The sequence below is a fragment of the Bombina bombina genome, chromosome 3 (assembly GCF_027579735.1).
Source record: "Bombina bombina isolate aBomBom1 chromosome 3, aBomBom1.pri, whole genome shotgun sequence".
In the NCBI taxonomy this organism is placed as follows: Eukaryota; Metazoa; Chordata; class Amphibia; order Anura; family Bombinatoridae; genus Bombina; species Bombina bombina.
Genome location: NC_069501.1, coordinates 757,582,297 through 757,605,391, shown reverse-complemented (window position 1 = coordinate 757,605,391; position 23,095 = coordinate 757,582,297). Strand labels below are relative to the sequence as shown.

General features: G+C 39.5%; 1 protein-coding gene across 2 annotated transcripts in view; it reads right to left on the bottom strand.

Moving 5' to 3' along the window:
- The window catches only part of XK (X-linked Kx blood group antigen, Kell and VPS13A binding protein), a 30,778-nt gene extending 28,838 nt beyond the window's left edge, over nucleotides 1-1,940 (bottom strand). For both annotated transcript variants that reach the window (XM_053707606.1, XM_053707607.1), the window contains exon 1: nucleotides 1,607-1,940. In XM_053707606.1, the coding sequence (XP_053563581.1) occupies nucleotides 1,607-1,851 (245 nt within the window). In that variant the 5' untranslated portion in view covers nucleotides 1,852-1,940. The remainder of the gene's footprint in view (nucleotides 1-1,606) is intronic.
- Between the last annotated feature and the right edge of the window lie 21,155 nt (nucleotides 1,941-23,095).

Below are 23,095 nucleotides of genomic sequence, written 5' to 3'. Positions count from 1 at the left end.
AAATTTAGACAACAAAAAAGTCAAAGTTTTGGAATCCTTTAAATATAAATTGTACTCATTAAAACATAATAAACACTAAAATTTATTTTAACATTATAGCTTAAGTCGTAAACTGTGTGATAGAATGGTTTTATAAATAGACAGATAGACAGATAGATAGATAGATAGATAGATAGATAGATAGATAGATAGATAGATAGGTTTGGTTCTCTATATTTTTTCTTAGACCTCTAAGATATATGACAAATTAAATAGATATATGTTTTAGTAATAGTAAATATTATCAATGGGTCAATAGGTTTGGTTCTCTATATTTTTTCTTAGACCTCTAAGCAGGTAGGTAATAGGCGATATTGGTATTTTAATTACAGAATGTTTTTTGTTTTTTTTATTAATTTAAAATCTAAAAGTATATGGGAAATATATGACTGTGTTGATATGGCAAAGACATATCAGTTTAACTTTCAATTTGTTTTGGTTTCACTTGTTTGTTGTGTTAAGCACTTAAAGGGTTACTAAACCCACATTTTTTCTTTCATGATTCAGATAGCGCATGCAATTTTAAGCAACTTTCTAATTTACTCCTATCAATTTTCTTTGTTCTCTTGCTATCTTTATTTAAAAAGCAGAAATGCAAAGCTTTGTAACTGGCCTAATTTTGGTTCATAATCTGGGTTATGCTTGCTTATTGGTTTGCTAAATGTAGCTATCAATAAGCAAGCGCCATCCAGGGTGCTAAACCTAAAATGGGCTGGATCCTTTGCTTCACATTCCTGCTTTTTTAAATAAAGATAGCAGGAAAACGAAGAAGAATTGATAATAGGAGTAAATTAGAAAGTTGCTTAAAATGGCATGCTCTATCTGAATAATGAAATAAACAATATGGGTTTAGTATCCCTTTAACTTTTGGAAAAGTGGCTATTCCCTTGAAGGAATAAATACCATTAAATATTTTTTTTTAATAAAATAATCTTACTATGAACCGATGTCTTTGCTGCTAGGCTTCGAGCAGTTGAGTGGAATAAATACAATTGAGGGGTCTCAATTGGTGAAACACCTGCAAGTCAGCTAAAGCTCACAACCTTTCATAATCTTAATTATGACTGAGCACGGAGCTCTAAACAAATGTACCCTATTCTGTGTTTTTTCCCTGGTTTTATAGAGGTTACATTTATCCTATCCAGGCTGATCAGATACATTACTGCCCAATAAGCTACAGACCATGTTATCAGCTAAGCTATTGTATTTCCTCCATAAAGAAGAACAGTACATAACAGTACACTCACTGCATTATAGATGGCTACTATGGGCCAATTCATTCTCCAGAGTCAGATTTTTAAATGACGCTGGAGCATGTTGTTTATTATAAACGTAATCAGTTATACACACAGAAGACACTACGTCATGTCTAAACTATACATTAAATGTCACAAAAGATAAATGAATCTTTGTCGGCCACAGAATTGTTTGCTGGCGTTGGGCATTGGCAGGGAATGACAGGCAGTGAGTGGTGATGACGTCACCCTGATGATCGTGCACCTGTGTTATAGCAAAATGAGCAGCAGTAACCCTCTTCTCTATGTGACTCACACAATTCATTGCTCACCTTACCAAGGGTCCAAGCTGCAGCAGGTGCAACAGCAGCACCAGCGGTCTGTCCCTGCTTAGGTCTCGGTGGATAAAGATGAGACTCAGCTGCACCAGAACACAAGGCAACAGACAGAACAGGAGGGTAAGCGACTGCCAGATCCTGTCCCCATCGGAGCTGTATGTGCTGCTTAGGTACAGGGCTGTCACAGTCTCTGCTACAAACAAGGAGACAGATACCAGTACAGAGCCTGGGAATTTCATGCTGGCCTGTGAGATTGTGCTACCCCAAGCCGGGGAGCTGTATCTGTGATCTGCTGGCAGGAGAGGCACACACTGCTGCTTACCCTCCCATCCCTGCCCTCCCCCACTGGCTACTGCCTCTATCTATCCCACCCTACACACACAAGAGCCTGACTGCAGTGATGCTGCTGGTGTTACAGCTGAGAGGATGACATGCTGAGTTTTATCAATATCAAGAACACTTGCCTTCTGTGAATTGCAAGTCCCATAAGCACATCTGATAAATTCCACTGCTAACCTACTTTCACTATTTTCTTTTCCAGTAATAATGTAATAACAAATCCTCTTATTAAGTGGAATACACAAATCAGAGAAACTGAGGTACAGTATAGTTTCTAGTTTATCTGAACTGCATTGACATTTGCTTACAAAATTATGCATCACAAATCTGATAGTCAAATTCTGCAATTTATGAATCCTGTATTTACTGAACACCAGGGAATGTGTGAAAATACTAGTTTAAACTGGGAATGTTATATTTAGTTTTATTAGGTTATGGAAAATGGGCATATTTGTTTTGTTAGGAAAAACCCTCCAGATTAGAGTACATTGTATGTATATATATATATATATATATATATATTGTGTTTAATTAATTAAGAAAGATACAAAATAATAATTGTGAGAATTGAACGTTTGAGTAATTAGCATAAAATTGTTACATTTTAGAAATATATATATTTACAAAGCAGAATTTAGAAAAATGCACATGTAAACATAAAGGAAATTAGAAAAAATGTGGTCTTTGTCATACATGTAGTTTAACAAATATAAACATTTTGAAATGTATTATATACCCCTTCTAACATCTACCCTTTGCTGCTGATTATAAAAAAATGTGCTTTAATTTTCTTATAACTGTCCACTCTCAATTATCTTAACTCATGTATGTGAAACATACCTTATCATTTCATAATGATATCCCTTATGGATCCAATTATCTTACTTCCACCACAATTCATTTTCCTGCATTTTCATGTATTCATAATTGATTTACCATATTCATCACATAATGCCTTGCTCCCATTAATGTATCTTTAAGGGGCATTCATTTTTTTCTATATAATCACCAGCAATTAATCACTAAATGCCAAAAGATCTGTAAACAAATTAAATATTTAAAGATCACTGATTAAAACTGACATTTTGCTAACATAATTTGCATTGTTTTGCAGTCCAAGAATTTATCTTTTTTGCTTTGCTGTGCCTTGTTATGTACAGATGCAAATGATCACCTGCACTGATCAAGCAATCTTTCTGCAGCATGTAGCATGTTTTAAGCCTGTGGAATGCACTCCAGTCTCTCTAGGGGCAAAGGAAATATTTCAGAACTAAACAGCAGGAAAAGGAGGCAAAATATATTATATTGAAAAGGTTGTTTTATTTATTTTTCTGCACATGTATTACACATATTATGATGCATGTCAATGAGGAAAAAATAAAATAAAACTTAACTTTTATTGTATCACAACATAAAAAGAGAAAAAAAATATTTTTTAAAATTACATTGAAAACACTTAAAAAAATGGAGTTAACAAACAGCGGCACAGTAAGGTTCAATATTGTCAAATGAAAGGCCTAATACCAGAGAAGTTCAAAGGAGGTAACTATCCTCATTATATAGTGCAAAATGAAACAAAAAGATCCCTTACCTACAGTCTACCCTAAGAAGTTCCACCAAAAGGGATTGGCGATCTGCTACTCTCACGTGTTGCTCCTATTCAATTATTTAAGAAAGCTGGGTGTTCCTGTACTAGTCTGGTACTTCAAAAGCATCTAATATAATATATTCCACAAAGAACACATAAAAAATAAGTGGAACACAATACCAAAGGCCCCTGGCCAGGACCTAATCATGCCACAAAACGCCTGACACATGTTTCGCTCTTGCTTTATCAAAGACAGTTCTAAAGAAGTCTTGCAAACGAGAGTGTGAGAAAGTAATGAGAAATGAGGGGAGAAGTAGGTCTTGAGCAGAGCTGAGGGGACAGGTTATGGAGTCTTTGCAGATGAAGGTAGAGATATAGGAGGGTGCAGTGTTAGTGAGGGCTTTGTATGTTAGGGTCCAAATTTTGAATTTTACTCTTGATGCTAAGGGAAGCCAGTGTAGGTGTTGGCAAAAAAGAAGCAGAAGATGTGGAGCGATGCTTAGAGAAAATGAGCCTGGCAGAGGCATTCATGATGGATTTCAGTTGGAACAGGTAGTGACTTGGGAGACCAAAGAAGACAGAATTGTAACAGTCAAGGCGGGAAATGATAAGGTAGTGGATAAGAATCTTAGTTGCATCTTGAGTGAGGAAGTGACGAATTTTAGATATATTTTTAAGGTGGAATTGGCAGGGGTTAGCTAAAGCCTTAATGGGGGAAGCAAAATAAAGTTCCCCAAGGCAGTGGGCCTGGGGGGTAGTGGTGATGACAGAGTTGTCCACATTACGTGATATTTGGGGAATGGGGAGATTGGTAGAGGGAGGAAATAGGAGTTCAGTTTTAGAGAGGTTCAGCTTCAAGACAAGTAGTGAGAGACCATCCAGGATGATATATAAGATAGGCAGCTGGTGACACAAGTCAGCAGGGAGGAGGAAATGTCTGGTGTAGAAAGGTAGATTTGGGTGTCGTTAGCATAAAGATGATACTGAAACCCACATGACTTGATTAATGAGCCTAGAGATAATGTGTAGACAGAGAAAAGAAGAGGACCTAGAACTGAGCCTTGAGGTACCCCAATAGTGAGGTGAAGAGGGGGACCTAGAGAAGGAAACACTGAAGGTATGATTAGAAAGGTAGGAAGAGAGCCACAGTGAAGCAGTGTCACAAATACCCACGGATTGAAGGGTCTGGAGCAGCAATGGATGGTCAACAGTGTCAAATGCTGAAGAGAGGTTTAGAAGGATTAGCAAGGATTAGGATTGGAGTAATGACCTTTAGACTTGGCAGTAAACAGGTAATTTATCACCTTGGTGTTGGCAGTTTCAGTAGAGTGTTGACAATGAAAGCCAGATTGCAAAGGGTTGAGAAGATGGTTAGACGAGGGAAAGTGTGATAAGCGTTTATAAACAATCCGCTCAAGAAGTTTAGAGGCAAGGGGAAGAAGAGAGATTGGCCGATAGTTGCAAGGTGACGCTGGATCAAGTGAAGGTTTTTTAAGAATAGATGTGATTAGAGAATGTTTAAGGGATGATGGAATTGTATGTATGGGGGAGAGGTTGAATATATGTGTAAGGATGGTAATAAGAGTAGGGGAAAGGGAAGGTAGCATTTGTGAGGGAATAGGATTAAGGGGACAGGTAGTAAGACTGGAAGACAGAAGTTATTTCATGTCTGATAGAGTCAATTTTAGTTTTGAAATTTATTAAAAAGTAATATGCTGTGGGAGAAGTGGTAATGCGAGGAGAGGGAGGATATTAAAAAATGGAGTAAAGACGCTTACAATGGTATGATATAGTGTGACTGCTGGCTATACACATCCCTTCTATATGAAATAAACAGGATATTACTGTATGCTCCTATATGTTTACTAATAATGCATCTGCTCGGTGTATGGTACTTGTGAACATTCTAGTTATTCTCTGTTCCACTTAAAGGGACATGAAACCCCTTTTTTCTTGGTGTAATCCAGATAGAGTACAATTAAATAAAAAAAACATATTTCCAGTTTACTTCTGTTGTTAATTTTACTTAATTCTTTAGATATTCTTTGTTGAAATAAATAAATAAACCTATGTGGGCACATGTCTGGAGCACTATATGGCAGAAGTTTTTCCAAGAATAGTTTTTTAAGGATATTAAATATTGTGCAAACACTGCTGCCATCCAGTGCTTGAAAATGTAATAGCAATGTATATATCATGAGAGAGAAAAAAACGTGTTTCATTTCCTTTTAAGAAAAAAAGGGACTTTACAAGACAAGACAAAGAAAATGGATTTACGTTGTTAGAAGGAAAAGAATATGGGAACATTAAATAAGAAATTAGGAATGCTGAAAGAGGTAACTGGTAAAGGAAAATTATGTTCACTGAACTATCCTACACTAAATATTTAGCTTTTTTGGCACTTTGCTTCTCCACCAAAGGATAACATAATCAACTGTTTATAAAATCCAAAGAGGTGATTGTTAACACATACTAAACTTATGGGTGATCTTGCATTTGTTGTGCATAGTTAAGAATTATTATTTTAGGGTAGGTAGGGTAGATTAAACCACAAATGATAGAAGTTGGATTTAATGTGTGAGCAGATTGTGCTTAAAAATGAAATGTCACTATTAAATGTTCATGGTTGAGATATAGCATACCATTCTAAGTGAGTTTTCAATTTACTTCTATTATCAGCTTTATTTTGTTCTCTTGGAATCCTTTGTGAAAAGCACGCTTAGGTATGTTCATAAGCAGCAATGCATTATTGGTGGCTAGCTGGTGATATTCCTCTTGTCATTGCTTGCCAGATGTGTTCAACTACGACCCAATAGTGCATTGTTGGTCTGGAGCTGACTTTAACTTTGTGTTTAACCTATTTGCTTGGGTGAAATACATAGTTTAATCTCTTGCTCTAGCCGAGAAGGCTACTTTTCATTTCAACATTGTCACAATAGTGTGTTTTGGGCTATTTCCTACAGTTACAATTGCATTTTTGGCTCACAGAGAAGCATTCACATTCACAAAGGTGCGATTGAGTCGTGAACGTACTCATGAAGGCGTAATACTGTTTAAAAGACCATTCACGAGGGAGCATTTCCTTTTTAAAACATATTCACAAAGGCGCTATCTCATTTAAACGTCTTCTTTGCAGCTACAGTTTTGCAATAGAGCAGTTTCACATTTCACAATTTTAGTAAGATGTTGTCAAAAGTCCATTTAATAGAAACCCGTAGTCATCTTCTTCTTTTCATATGTAGATCACGCCAAACCAAAAAACGGTGCTTTCAAATCATTAAAAGTAAATATTAAAAGTGCCAATACAATGATTGAATAAGCCTGTATGCCAATCATGCATGGATACCAATGACATTCAGGATGTTTAGCAGTGATCAGGATGCATGTGGATTGCAACACATGTAATTGAGTATTTCCCTTATGTACTTAACAAATAGGTTATTTTAGAAGAATTTTAATGTAGCCTTAACCTTTTAACGCCGTTATGCCGTTCCTTTCCGTCATAATTACACTGGGCTTTAGAGCCGTTATGACGGAATAGAACGGCATAACGGTTTTCAGCTCCTGTGCCCCCTCCGTTATTTTGTTTGTTGTGGATCCGGTTGGGGGATGTGCCTAGCACCTCTGGCACTCCCCCAGGATCCAATCAGCATGGAGGGGGTGTATCGATTGTCCCCTGTAACACTGTAGCAGCCAATGAGTGGAATCATTGGCTGTTACAAGTGTATCCGCTTCCTCTCTGCTCTCAGTGCGATCTGAGAGAGAGAGGAAGACAGTTTAGTGTTGGTGTGTGCTGCAGAAAGCTAGAGAGGGAGAAAAAATATAGTTACAAACAATATATATATTTTTTTTGCTGCTGATCACAGAGCTGCTACTGTGATCAGCCTAATATAACTTGCTTAGCCTGTTAGGGCTTTGATCAGTGTTGATCAAAAGCGTTGGGGGTTTATTTGTGGGGGTTACAAATATATATATATATTGTTTTTGCTGCTGATCACTGAGCTGCTACTGTGATCAGCCTAATATCACAGTGATCAGCCTGTCAGGGCTTTGATCAGTGCCCAAAAGTTTATTTGTGGGGATCTTTAGTTATTATTAACCCCTTCCCTGCTGTTCCCAATCACTACCCTTCCCAGTTCCTTTTTTTTTTTAGTTTATAAAAAAAAAAAAAAAAAAAAAAATATATATAAAGAAAAAATCATAATTTAAAAAAAAAAAAAAAAAAAGGGAATAGGGTGGGTGGGAATAGGTGGGTGGTAATTGGGAGGTGGTAATTGGGGTGGTTTAGTGGGATTTTGGGGAAGGTGAAGTGGTAATTGGTGGTGGTGAAGTGGTACTTTGTACTGAAAAAAATCCCTTATGGCACGCTATTCAGCAGAAGAGGCTTATGCCATTCTTGCCGCAGATTCAGGGAGTGAAACCCTCTCTGCTCTGTCTGACAGCGCAACCCTTACGGCATCAGATATAGAGCCCCTGAGTGATACATCTGATGCTGGTGCTCCCTGCCCGCCACCTAAAAGGAGGCGTCGCACAAATGACCAAAATTGGATACCCCCAAATTTCACTGCCCCAGAAATGCCAGAATTTACTGAGACTCCTGGCATAACAAGTGATGTTCCAGTATGTGAGCCAATAAACTATATGTCACTGATTCTGACAGATGCTATGTTTGAGCATATAGTTGCTCAAACAAATTTATATGCCAGCCAGTATCTGTCCAAAAATCCCCAATCTCTGTATGTCAGAAAAAATACCTGGCATCCCACTGACATACCAGAGATTAAAAAGTTTTGGGCCCTGACATTAATAATGGGGATTGTGAAGAAACCCAGCATTCGTTCATACTGGAGCCAGAACCCCATCCTGGCTACCCCTCTTTTTCCAGGGGTTATGAAGAGGGACAGATATGAACAATTGCTGCGGTTTCTCCATTTTAATGATAATACCAAGTGCCCCCCCAAAAATGACCCCCTGCATGACAGGTTATATAAACTAAGGCCCCTGATAAGCCACCTGTCCCAAAAATTTAAAGAAGTTTACATACCTGAGCAGGACATTTGCATTGATGAGTCCCTCATGAAATTTAAGGGGAGATTGCTTTTCAAGCAATATATACCATCCAAGAGGTCCCGCTATGGGGTAAAATTTTATAAGCTCTGTGAATGCAGTACTGGGTATACCTGGGCATTTCGCATCTACCAGGGAAAGGATAGCCACTTGGATCCACCTGGCTGCCCAGATTCAGTTGGCACAAGTGGGAAAATTGTGTGGGATCTCCTACTACCCCTGCTAAATAAAGGGTACCATTTGTGGCTCGATAATTTTTACACCAGCACAGAGCTATTAAAATTTTTGTTTTATTTTGAAACCGTGGCCTGTGGCACAAGAAAAAATCGCAAAGGTTTCCCCCAGAAGCTGACATATGGAAAAAAAAGTAGGGGCACAACGTCAGCTTTACGCCACAATGAGCTACTGGCCCTTCGGTACACTGATAAAAAAGATGTGTACATGCTCTCCACAATGCACGATGAAGCTACAGTGCCAGTGTCTGTGAAGGGAAGATCTGCACAGATCCGAAAGCCAAAGTGCATTGTGGAGTACAACAAAAACATGGGGGGGGTAGATTTAGCTGACCGGTGCCTGCAGCCATATCTAATTCAAAGAAAAACTAGAACTTGGTACAAAAAAGTAGCCTTTTATATTATGCAGATCGCAGTATATAATGCATATGTGCTGTACAAAAAAACAGGCACAGGGAAAACTTATACTTTTTTGGAATTTGTGTTAAATGTAACATCTGATATTTTGTTTAACCAGACCCCTAATCCTCCCACTGTTCAATCTGAAAATGTTGAGCGACTCTGTGGCAGGCATTTTCCCACTAGGATCCCCCCCACTGCCTGCAAATTAACACCCCAGAAAAGATGCAGAGTCTGCTATAAAAAAGGAGGGAGGAGGGATTCTAGTTACCATTGCCCTGACTGCCCCTCTCAACCTGGCCTCTGTATCACTGATTGCTTTCGAATATATCACACAGAGTTAAACTTTTAATTTGAAAGCAATCTGTATGTGTTCCTAATTTATTTTATTTTATTATTCTGTATTCCTAACTTCATAAATCCCCTGACCTTGTCCTGTCCCTTTATAAGTTAAGCCCATCCACTCTAAGGCCATTATAAGTTATACAAAACAACTAAAATACTCCTTTTAGAATATCCTGAGTTATCTACTTTTGCAAATGGTATGTCATGAGGGGGGTAATTTTCATTCCTGGGCTGCCATACTGTCTCAAAGGCAACATAGGGCCAGAAAATCAATGTGCCAAATTTCTATGCAGACCCTATATTGGGCCCTGTAACTTCCTAAAACCACATAAAACCTGTGCATAGGGGGTATTGTTGCACTCATGGGAGATCACTGAACACAGATATGGGTGTATTATAGCAGTAAAAAATATAATGATGTTGATCTAAATAGAAAACATGCAAAGTCTGTGTGAAAAAAGCAAATAAAAAAATATGACCACTAAATTTGACCAGGTTTTGTGACTAAGTGGCTACAAAAAAAGACTAAACATAGTCCTTTTTTAATACCCTGGGTTGTCTACTTTTGCAAATGGTATGCCATGATGGGGTAATTTTCATTCCTGGGCTGCTATAATGTCTCAAAGAGGACATAGGCACAGAAAATTAAGGTGCCAAATTTCCATGCATAAAAACTGAAATGGGCAGATCCCATATTTGGCCCTGTAACTTCTGTAAACCCCATAAAACCTGTACATGGGGGGTACTGTTTTACTTGTAGGACCTTGACAAACACTAATATGTGTGTTTTATAGCAGCAAAACATAAAAGGTTGATGACAGAGACAGCCAAAGTGCAGTGTTTGTGCAAAAAACGCATGCAAAAAAAATCACCATTACATTTGGCCAGGTGTTGTGACTAAGGGGCTTCACAAAAATATGTGACATGGGCCTTTTGAAATACCCTAGGGTGTCTTCTTTTGAAAATGGTATGCCATGATGGGGTAATTTTCATTCCTGGGCTGCTATAACGTCTTAAAGAGGACATAGGCACAGAAAATTAAGGTGCCAAATTTCCATGCATAAAAACTGAAATGGGCAGACCCCATATTTGGCCCTGTAACTTCTGTAAACCCCATAAAACCTGTACATGGGGGGTACTGTTTTACTCGTAGGACCTTGACAAACACTAATATGTGTGTTTTATAGCAGCAAAACATAAAAGGTTGATGACAGAGACAGCCAAAAAAAATCACCATTACATTTGGCCAGGTGTTGTGACTAAGGGGCTTCACAAAAATATGTGACATGGGCCTTTTGAAATACCCTAGGGTGTCTTCTTTTGAAAATGGTATGCCATGATGGGGTAATTTTCATTCCTGGGCTGCTATAACGTCTTAAAGAGGACATAGGCACAGAAAATTAAGGTGCCAAATTTCCATGCAGAAAAACTGAAATGGGCAGACCCCATATTTGGCCCTGTAACTTCTGTAAACCCCATAAAACCTGTACATGGGGGGTACTGTTTTACTCGTAGGACCTTGACAAACACTAATATGTGTGTTTTATAGCTGCAAAACATAAAAGGTTGATGACAGAGACAGCCAAAGGGCAGTGTTTGTGCAAAAAACGCATGCAAAAAAAATCACCATTACATTTGGCCAGGTGTTGTGACTAAGGGGCTTCACAAAAATATGTGACATGGGCCTTTTGGAATACCCTAGGGTGTCTTCTTTTGAAAATGGTATGCCATGATGGGGTAATTTTCATTCCTGGGCTGCTATAATGTCTCAAAGAGGACATAGGCACAGAAAATTAAGGTGCCAAATTTCCATGCATAAAGACTGAAATGGGCAGACCCCATATTTGGCCCAGTAACTCCTGTAAACCCCGTGAAACCTGTACATGGGGGGTACTGTTGTACTCGTAGGACATTGACAAACACAAATATGTGTGTTTTATAGCAGTAAAACATAAAAGCTTGATGACAGAAACAGCCAAAGTGCAGTGTTTGTGTAAAAAACGCATACAACAAAAATGACCACTACATTTGGCCAGGTGTTGTGACTAAGGGGCTTCACAAAAAGACGTGACATGGCCCTTTTGGAATACCCTAGGGTGTCTACTTTTGTAAATGGTATGCCATGATGGGGTCATTTTCATTCCTGGGCTGCTATAATGTATGAAAGGCAACTTAAGCCCAGAAAATGAATGTGCCAGATTTCTATGTAAATGGGTAGGCCGTATGTTGGGCCTTGTAAATTCCAGAAAACTCAGAAAACCTGTACATGGGGGGTATCGTTATACTCATGGGACATCGCTTAACACAAGTATGGGTGTTTTATTGCAGTAACATATATCAGGATGATGATATTCACAATAAAATCATTTGGAAAGCTTCAAATTTCTTAATTTCTCACACTTACTTTGATTTTTTTTATATAAAATTATAGTTGAGAAATAAATCTTTTATGCCAAAAGAAAGCCCTATCTGTCCTCTAAAAAACAATATATAATTAGTGTGGGTGCACTTAATGTGAAAGGGGTAAATTATGGTTGAAAAGACATATAGCTGAAATTCAAGGTTTCGTTTACGTTCAGAACTTGAACAATTGCCTATGTCATGAAAGGGTTAAAGAGATATAAAACCCAAATATTTTTGTTTGCAATTCAGACAGAACTACCATTTAAAGAAAGTTTCCTATTTACTTCTGTTATCAAATTTGTTTAGTTCCCATGGTATTTTTTGTTGAAGAGATACCTATGAAGGTGTCTGGAGCACTACATGGCAGAAAATAGCTCTGCCATATAGTGCTCTTGCAAATATATAACATTCTTGCTAAACTGCTGCCATATAATGCTCTAAACACGTGCATGCTCCTGAGTGTTAAAATCGCATGCTCTATCTGAATCATGAAATATTTTGTGTTTCCTGACCCTTTAAGAGGTGTGAAAGGACAATTGTGTGAGGCCGAATTATCATATGTCTGTCGGACCTGATGCGACCGTGCGGATCAGGTCCGACAGACATCACTGAATGCGGAGAGCAACACGCTCTCTGTATTCAGCATTGCACCAGCAGCTCTTGTGAGCTGCTGGTGCAGTGCCACCCCCTGCAGACTCGCGGCCAATTGGCCGCCAGCAGGGGGGTTTCAATCAACCCGATCGTACTCGATCGGGTTGTATTGTGTCGATTCCTGTCCGCCTCATCAGAGCAGACGGACAAGGTTATGGAGCAGCGGTCTTTAGACCGCTGCTCCATAACTTGTGTTTCTGGCAAATCTGAAGACTCACCAGAAACACGGGCCCTCAAGCTCCGTTCGGAGCTTGATAAATGGGCCTCTGTATGTCAATTTCGGGTGGATTCCCATTTTCTATCCTGATAATACATGAAAAGATCTTTTCAGGAACTTTTCTAGTGAAAATACAATTGCAGCTATGGCGGTGGTGTATTAAGGTTTGGTGCTGCCCTAGGCACTCAAAATTTTGCTGCCCCCCCCCCCCAAAGGTTTTAGGCTTTTTTTTCCATAGCATTTCCAAAGTAAATGTTCATCAGGGCCTGCAAAATACTAGCATACACTCAGGTCAATAAGGTCAATAAGTGCTGCCCCTCTCCAATCTGCCGCCCTAGGCAAGTAACTTGTTTGTCTAGGCCAAAATACATCCCTGAGCTATGGGCATTTATGCACTCTTCCATTCTGCATTGTGATCAAAGAAAAAACAAGCTGACAAAAAGCAAAAAAGCCACTTAAGGGAGAAATAGTTGCTAGATTGCGATCAACCCCACAGTTATATACAAGTACTATAATAAAATGCTTTAAGACTAAGATTAGATACTTTTCTTTTTGTACTTTTATGTCCCTTTTAGATGTATATAGAAGCTATTTGAGGGTAAAGTGGACTGAGTGAGTCTGTGAAAATCCCTGCAAAAATGATTTGCAAAACCTGTAGTATGAAGCCTGTTTCCTATAGTTTTTTTTATACTAGTTATATATTGTTTGCATAATTCAAGCACTTTTCCAGTTCAAACGGAAGCGCTTCTAATAAATTGGAATAGCCCAAGCTTGCACACAATCTTTTCCCATAGAAAGTCTGATAGGTCAATATGGGGAGCACTGCTGCAAATATATGGCTACAGGAGGTGCTGCAATATAGAACTTATGCTTTCCAAATGCAAACTCAGTCCAGCTTTGAGATGTATAAATATCAATATAATTTAGCAGTCAAGTGAAAAAACTAGTCAGCAATGGTTACTTGCCATGTTAATTCTAGAGGGCCATAATAATAGGAAAAAGTACATGATCTAATTAGTTTGAAAAATGCTATTTGTTGTACTAGTCATGAATTTACTAGTCCTGGACTAAAGGACTAAAGGAAATCTCCAGTCCTTAAACATTTTTAAACTGATAAATAGGTAACGAAGGGAGCGCTAAAAGCTTAATAGGAAATGGGATAATGCAGCATTACTAAAGCTGATATGTAAGCAGATATATAAAATGGGTGAACGCAGTCTAGAATATACACTTAAAATTTAAAATTTAATACAACAATCTAAAAATTTAAAATTACATTAGAACAAAGTGTAAAAACTTTATTGCACTATTGTTTGTTTGTTTTTATTTGCAGGTCAAAGAACTCTTCACATGGTTAAAATGTTATTTTTCCACTGACAAGTTTGTTTCCAGCATTTTTTATTGACACTAGTTTTTTATTGACACTAGTTTTTATAACATCACCTGTGTTTATCTGGATACACGTTTTCTATTGAAATCACGGTTTCATCCACAGTTGTTTGCTATCACATTTATTGAACTTTCTTTTATGGAATATTATTTGGAATCATTTGGATTTACTTTTAAGTTGAGGATTTGACTTTCTTCGTGGGCACACATTTTTGTTTTTCAAGCTTGGATTTTCTGAACTTATCTGATTCCCCTTTTTTGTATCTTTTTTTGTATCACATTTTGAATTGTTCCAAACACCTTATTGCGTATTTAACACTTTTTTATTGGCCACTTTTTTATTGGCCACTGCTCTTTCTATATATATTTTTATATATTTGCATTAACACTTCACAGTTTTACCTCTTTTACGACTTGCTGCTATATTGTGTACTAATTGCCAGACTCCTAGGCAGGTTTAACAGGTCTGTGTATTGTTTAGTTAGACATCCATTGTTTTTAATTTTCTTGTATGTATCATGGATCCATGTTACTTTCTAATGTAATTTTACATTTTTAGCTTGTTGTATTAAATTTTAAGTGTATATTCTAGACTGCGTTCACCCATTTTATATATCTGCTTACATATCAGCTTTATGCATTTTAAGTAATGCTGCATTATCCCATTTCCTATTAAGCTTTTAGCGCTCCCTTCGTTACCTATTTATCTGTTTTATTCAGTCCGCTAGGGGACCATTTGGAGGAGAGCATTAGGACCCTACAGCGCTCAGTTTACCACATTTTATTATCTACAAACATTTTTAAACTTAAAGGAAGAACCATGTGACTGCTGTTTACTTTCTTCGGATTGATTGCATAAACATGACAACATGTGGGGTCTATTTTCATCTGCAAACAGTGACTGTACAAATTCTATATTTAAAATATGCATTGCTTAATGTAAATGTAAAGTTACTGGTGGAAGCTACTTGACTGCTATAAATAGAAGCAGCTAAAAAAAAACATTGTTTATTATCTACTCACATATCAGTTGATGTTCACACAGTTTGAAACAGATTAATTCTATAAAATACTTACAATATATCACATTCCTAAATATTTAACAATAATAAGCTTGTTATAATGTTTGTTCAATGGCGGGAAAAATAAAGTTTTTAATTTTTTTTCTCACTCAACCATAAGAAAAACAGGAATTTTCTGTGTTTAATCTTTCATCTAATAGAAAAAAGTAATGATGCACTCGCCAAGACACTGCAAGAGAAAGAAGTAAATTTGAAAAAAAAAATGGAGAGTTGTTTTGCTTTGTTGTTTTTTTTTAATATGCTCTGTCTGAATCAATTTCTAGGGAATTTCGTAGCTTGCGCACATTTAGAAATCTAAACTCAGGCATTAAAGGATATTAATCATCAACTTTCTATCATGCGTGTAATAGAGCATTGTTTAAACATGTTAAAGGGGCATATTACTTTTATTTTGTATTCAAAAGAAAAGCCATTGAACATGTTAAATATATACAGTATAAATATATTTATATATATATATATATATATATATATATAGGTAGCCTTCGGTTTACGAAGCTTCAGTTTGCGGCAGTTCAGAATTGTGCCTGTTTCTGTGAGCCACGTGACCACTACTGAGAAGTCACATGCTTAAGAAGAAACATTTTGTAAAAAAACATAATTTATGCTTACCTGATAAATTTATTTCTCTTGTAGTGTAGTCAGTCCACGGGTCATCCATTACTTATGGGATTATATCTCTTCCCCAACAGGAAGTTGCAAGAGGATCACCCAAGCAGAGATGCTATATAGCTCCTCCCCTCACATGTCATATCCAGTCATTCGACTGAAACAAGACGAGAAAGGAGAAACCATAGGGTGCAGTGGTGACTGGAGTTTAATTAAAAATTTAGATCTCCCTTAAAAGACAGGGTGGGCCGTGGACTGACTACACTACAAGAGAAATAAATTTATCAGGTAAGCATAAATTATGTTTTCTCTTGTGTAGTCAGTCCACGGGTCATCCATTACTTATGGGATACTAATACCAAAGCTAAAGTACACGGATGAAGGGAGGGACAAGGCAAGAACTTTAAACGGAGGGAACCACTGCCTGAAGTACCTTTCTCCCAAAAATAGCCTCCGAAGAAGCAAAAGTGTCAAATTTGTAAAACTTTAAAAAAGTTTGAAGTGAAGACCAAGTCGCAGCCTTGCAAATCTGTTTAACAGAAGCCTCATTTTTAAAGGACCAGGTGGAAGCCACAGCTCTAGTAGAATGAGCTGTAATTCTTTCAGGAGGCTGCTGTCCAGCAGTCTCATAGGCTAAACGTATTATGCTACGAAGCCAAAAAGAGAGAGAGGTAGCCGAAGCCTTTTGACCTCTCCTCTGTCCAGAGTAAACGACAAACAGGGAAGAAGTTTGACGAAAATCTTTAGTTGCCTGCAAATTGAACTTCAGGGCATGGACTACGTCCAGATTATGCAAAAGTCGTACCTTCTTTGAAGAAGGGTTAGGACACAATGATGGAACAACAATCTCTTGATTGATATTCCTGTTAGAAACTACCTTAGGTAAGAACCCAGGTTTAGTACGCAGAACTACCTTGTCTGAATGAAAAATCAGATAAGGAGAATCACAATGTAAGGCAGATAACTCAGAGACTCTTCGAGCCGAGGAAATAGCCATCAAAAACAGAACTTTCCAAGATAACAGCTTAATATCAATGGAATGAAGGGGTTCAAATGGAACGCCTTGCAGGACGTTAAGAACTAAGTTCAAGCTCCACGGCGGAGCAACAGTCTTAAACACAGGCTTAATCCTAGCCAAAGCCTGACAAAAAGCCTGAACATCTGGAATTTCTGCCAGACGCTTGTGTAGAAGAATAGACAGAGCAGAAATCTGTCCTTTTAACGAACTAGCGGATAAGCCCTTTTCTAAACCCTCTTGTAGAAAAGAAAATATCCTAGGAATCCTAAACTTACTCCATGAGTACGCCATATCTTATGGTAAATTCTTCTGATAGCAGGTTTCCTAGCCTGTATTAAGGTATCAATAACCGACTCCGAGAAGCCACGCTTTGATAGAATCAAGCGTTCAATCTCCATGCAGTCAGCCTCAGAGAAATTAGATTTGGATGGTTGAAAGGACCCTGAATTAGAAGGTCCTGCCTCAGAGGCAGAGACCATGGTGGACAGGACGACATGTCCACTAGGTCTGCATACCAGGTCCTGCGTGGCCACGCAGGCACTATCAGAATCACAGATGCTCTCTCCTGTTTGATCTTGGCAATCAGTCGAGGAAGCATCGGAAATGGTGGAAACACATAAGCCATGTTGAAGACCCAAGGGGCTGTCAGAGCATCTATCAGCACCGCTCCCGGGTCCCTGGACCTGGATCCGTAGCAAGGAAGCTTGGCGTTCTGGCGAGACGCCATGAGATCCAGATCTGGTTTGCCCCAACGATGAATCAGTTGAGCGAAGACCTCCGGATGAAGTTCCCACTCCCCCGGATGAAAAGTCTGGCGACTTAGAAAATCCGCCTCCCAGTTCTCCACGCCTGGGATGTAGATTGCTGACAGGTGGCAAGAGTGAAAGCAATTCAAAAATCCAGCACTTCAATCCTTAATAAGGTGCATACTGCAGTAGGATTACTGCAAAAATCCTCAAAGTAATATAGAACAAAAGTAGCAGACGCACCACAAAGTCCTAATGCAGAGGTTCTCTTTATTGTCACAAACTGGGAGCCAGGAAAGCAGAACAACGTTTCGGGCTACAAACCCTTATTCATGTTCATGGTGCGTCTGCTACTTTTGTTCTATAGGTGGCAAGAGTGAGACTCTGCCCAGCGAATTATCTTTGAGACTTCCAACATCGCTAGGGAACTCCTGGTTCCCCCTTGATGCTTGATGTAAGCCACAGTCGTGATGTTGTCCGACTGAAATCTGATGAACCTCAGAGTTGCTAACTGAGGCCAAGCTAGAAGAGCATTGAATATTGCTCTTAACTCCAGAATATTTATTGTGAGGAGTTTCTCCTCCTGAGTCCATGATCCCTGAGCCTTCAGGGAATTCCAGACTGCGCCCCAACCTAGAAGGCTGGCGTCTGTTGTTACAATCGTCCAATCTGGCCTGCGAAAGGTCATCCCCTTGGACAGGTGGGGCCGAGAAAACCACCATAGAAGAGAATCTCTGGTCTCTTGGTCCAGATTTAGTAGAGGGGACAAATCTGAATAATCCCCATTCCACTGACTTAGCATGCACAATTGCAGCGGTCTGAGATGCAGTCGCGCAAATGGTACTATGTCCATTGCCGCTACCATTAAGCCGATTACTTCCATGCACTGAGCTACTGATGGGTGTGGAATGGAATGAAGGGCACGGCAAGCATTTAGAAGTTTTGATAACCTGGCCTCCGTCAGGTAAATTTTCATCTCTACAGAATCTATAAGAGTCCCTAGGAAGGGAACCCTTGTGAGTGGTAATAGAGAACGTTCACCTTCCACCCATGCGACCTCAGAAATGCCAGAACTATCTCTGTATGAGACTTGGCAGTTTGAAAACTTGATGCTTGTATCAGAATGTCGTCTAGGTACGGAGCCACCGCTATGCCTCGCGGTCTTAGTACCGCCAGAAGTGAGCCCAGAACTTTTGTAAAGATTCTTGGAGCCGTAGCTAACCCAAAGGGAAGAGCTACAAACTGGTAATGCCTGTCTAGGAAGGCAAATCTTAGGTACCGATAATGATCCTTGTGAATCGGTATGTGAAGGTAGGCATCCTTTAAGTCCACAGTGGTCATGTACTGACCCTCTTGGATCATGGGTAGGATGGTTCGAATAGTTTCCATTTTGAATGATGGAACTCTTAGGAATTTGTTTAGGATTTTTAAGTCCAAGATTGATCTGAAGGTTCCCTCTTTCTTGGGAACCACAAACAGATTTGAATAGAATCCCTGCCCGTGTTCCGTCCGCGGAACTGGGTGGATCACCCCCATTAGTAAGAGGTCTTGTACACAGCGTAGAAACGCCTCTTTCTTTATTTGGTTTGCTGATAACCTTGAAAGATGAAATCTCCCTTGTGGAGGAGAAGCTTTGAAGTCCAGAAGATATCCCTGAGATATGATCTCCAACGCCCAGGGATCCTGGACATCTCTTGCCCAAGCCTGGGCGAAGAGAGAAAGTCTGCCCCCCACTAGATCCGTTTCCGGATAGGGGGCCCTCTCTTCATGCTGTCTTAGGGGCAGCAGCAGGCTTTCTGGCCTGCTTGCCCTTGTTCCAGGACTGGTTAGTTTTCCAGCCCTGTCTGTAACGAGCAACAGCTCCTTCCTGTTTTGGAGCGGAGGAAGTTGATGCGGCTCCTGCCTTGAGGTTACGAAAGGCACGAAAATTAGACTGTTTGGCCTTTGATTTGGCCCTGTCCTGAGGTAGAGCATGGCCCTTACCTCCCGTAATGTCAGCGATAATTTCTTTCAAGCCGGGCCCGAATAAGGTCTGCCCTTTGAAAGGAATATTAAGCAATTTAGATTTAGAAGTCACGTCAGCTGACCAGGATTTAAGCCATAGCGCTCTGCGTTCTTGGATGGCGAATCCGGAGTTCTTAGCCATAAGTTTGGTTAAATGTACGACGGCATCAGAAACAAATGCGTTAGCTAGCTTAAGTGCTTTAAGCTTGCTCATAATTTCATCCAATGGAGCTGTGCGAATGGCCTCTTCCAGAGACTCAAACCAGAATGCCGCCGCAGCAGTGACAGGCGCAATGCATGCAAGGGGCTGTAAGATAAAACCTTGTTGAACAAACATTTTCTTAAGGTAACCTTCTAATTTTTTATCCATTGGATCTGAAAAGGCACAACTATCCTCCACCGGGATAGTTGTACGCTTAGCTAAAGTAGAAACCGCTCCCTCCACCTTAGGGACCGTCTGCCATAAGTCTCGTGTGGTGGAAAACATTTTCCTAAATATGGGAGGAGGGGAAAAAGGCACACCGGGTCTATCCCACTCCTTGCTAATAATCTCTGTAAGCCTTTTAGGTATAGGAAACACGTCAGTACACACTGGTACCGCATAGTATCTATCCAACCTACATAATTTTTCTGGAATTGCAACCGTGTTACAATCATTCAGAGCCGCTAATACCTCCCCTAGCAATATGCGGAGGTTCTCAAGCTTAAATTTAAAATTAGAAATCTCTGAATCCAGTCTCCCTGGATCAGATCCGTCACCCACAGAATGAAGCTCTCCGTCTTCATGTTCTGCAAATTGTGAGGCAGTATCGGACATGGCTCTCACATCATCAGCGCGCTCTGTCCTTAACCCAGAGCTATCACGCTTGCCTCTTAATTCTGGCAATTTAGATAATACTTCTGTCATAACAGTAGCCATGTCTTGCAAAGTGATTTGTAAAGGCCTCCCTGATGTACTTGGCGCCACAAAATCACGCACCTCCTGAGCGGGAGGCAAAGGTACTGACACGTGAGGAGAGTTAGTCGGCATAACTTCCCCCTCGTTGTCTGGTGATAATTTCTTTGCATGTAAAGACTGACTTTTATTTAAAGTTTCATCAATGCATTTAGTACACAACCTTCTATGGGGCTCCACATTGGCCTTCATACATAGTGAACAAACAGATTCATCTGTGTCAGACATGTTTAAACAGACTAGCAATGAGACTAGCAAGCTTGGAAAATACTTTTCAAATAAATTTACAAGAAATATAAAAAACGCTACTGTGCCTTTAAGAAGCACAAAAAGCTGTCACAGTTGAAATAACAATTAACCAAATTAGTTATAGCAACCAAATTTTCACAGTAAATGTATTAAGTTAGCAAAGGATTGCACCCACCAGCAAATGGATGATTAACCCCTTAATACCCAAAAACGGATAACAATTTAATAATTAACGTTTTTATCACAGTCAAACACACTGTCACAGATCTGCTGTGACTGATTACCTCCCTCAAAATGAATTTTGAAGACCCCTGAGCTCTCTAGAGACGTCCTGGATCATGGAGGATGAAGTAGGAAGATTGTGACTGAATTTTTACTGCGCAAAAAAGCACTAAAATAGGCCCCTCCCACTCATATTACAACAGTGGGGAAGCTCAGTTAACTGTTTCTATGCAGAAACAAAAGTTAGCCATGTGGTAAAAATCATGCCCCAATAAGTTTTATCACCAAGTACCTCACAAAAAACGATTAACATGCCAGTAAACGTTTTGAACATACATTTTAAAAGTTATGAAGTGTTATTAATAAGCCTGCTACCAGTCGCTTTTACTGCAGTTAAGGCTCACACATTACTTCAGTATTAACAGTATTTTCTGAGTCAAATTCCATTCCCTAGAAAAATACTTCAGTGTACACACACTCCTCAGCCTAATACCAGTCGCTACCACTGCATTTAAGGCTGAACTTACATTACATTGGTATCAGCAGTAATTTCTCAGTCAATTCCATTGCTTAGAAAAATAATTTACTGCACATACCTCGTTTGCAGGGGGGCCCTGCATGCTATTCCCCTTTTCTGAAGTTACCTCACTCCTCAGAATGTGCGAGAACAGCCAGTGGATCTTAGTTACGTCTGCTAAGATCATAGAAAACGCAGGCAGATTCTTCTTCTAATGCTGCCTGAGAAACAAACAGCACACTCCGGTGCCATTTAAAATAACAAACTTTTGATTGAAGAAATAAACTAAGTTTAAAAACACCACAGACCTCTCACAACGACCTATCTTTAGTTAGCTTGCAAGAGAATGACTGGATATGACATGTGAGGGGAGGAGCTATATAGCAGCTCTGCTTGGGTGAGCCTCTTGCAACTTCCTGTTGGGGAAGAGATATAATCCCATAAGTAATGGATGACCCGTGGACTGACTAAACTTAACAAGAGAAAACAGTACTCCCAAGCACTTGACCTATTGTCTGGTTTTCACTCAGTGTGTACGTGGGGCAGCCAGGAATATAGCTGCTCAGGCCATACGACATCCTGGAGCAGAGCGGCTTTTGCTTAAAGCTTTGAGTTGTTACCCCTCCTACAGAGAGGGCTAAGAAAATTCCCTTGAGAAAAAAATGTAGGAGCTTCTTGTTAAGGGACATCATTACCTTACGCATTTTGATGCCAACAGAGGAAAATTGTGTGTACCTTGTCCTGTACATTTATGGTTGTGCAAAACACATTTGTAGATATTTCTTCCAGTGACTACCAAGCAGTTTCCATGCAGTATAGTCTGCCTGTAGGTCTGTACCCCGTCTCCCATTGACTGCCTGCCTTATGACTAGCACAGTCACACATACACACACATTGTTTTATTTGTGCCTATATTTATTAATAATAATAAAAAAACAGTGGAAAAATATCATGTCCCCAGTGTCCCCATTGACTGCCTACCTTCACAGTCACATAGACACTCACACATACACAAACACAGACACACTCACACACACTGTACATACACAAACATACACATACTGAACATACACACACAGAGAGGACCACCATCACGGGGTGACTCCAGTCAGGGGCCCCATGCCTAAGGGGGGCCCGAGATGTGACAGTGCCATAATGTCATGTATTTTGTGTTTAAAGTACTTTTAAGCTATACTGCAAGAAACTACAATTTCAAGAATGCTTTGCAGCTAAAAACCTCAAATCAGAGGTGAAGGGCGGAGCTCCCATCCACAACTGCAATGCACATAGGGAGCGAGTGTGGGAGGAGGAAGCAGCAGCTGCTTTGTGATTTGCTGCCTTCCCTGTCATGCAGAAAAAAAGTCCAGAGCAGCTCCTCCCTCTTCTGCCTTCAGAAGCTCTCTTTTAGTTACAGAAGGCAGAGAAGCAGACTAGCTGAGTAGGTATGTCT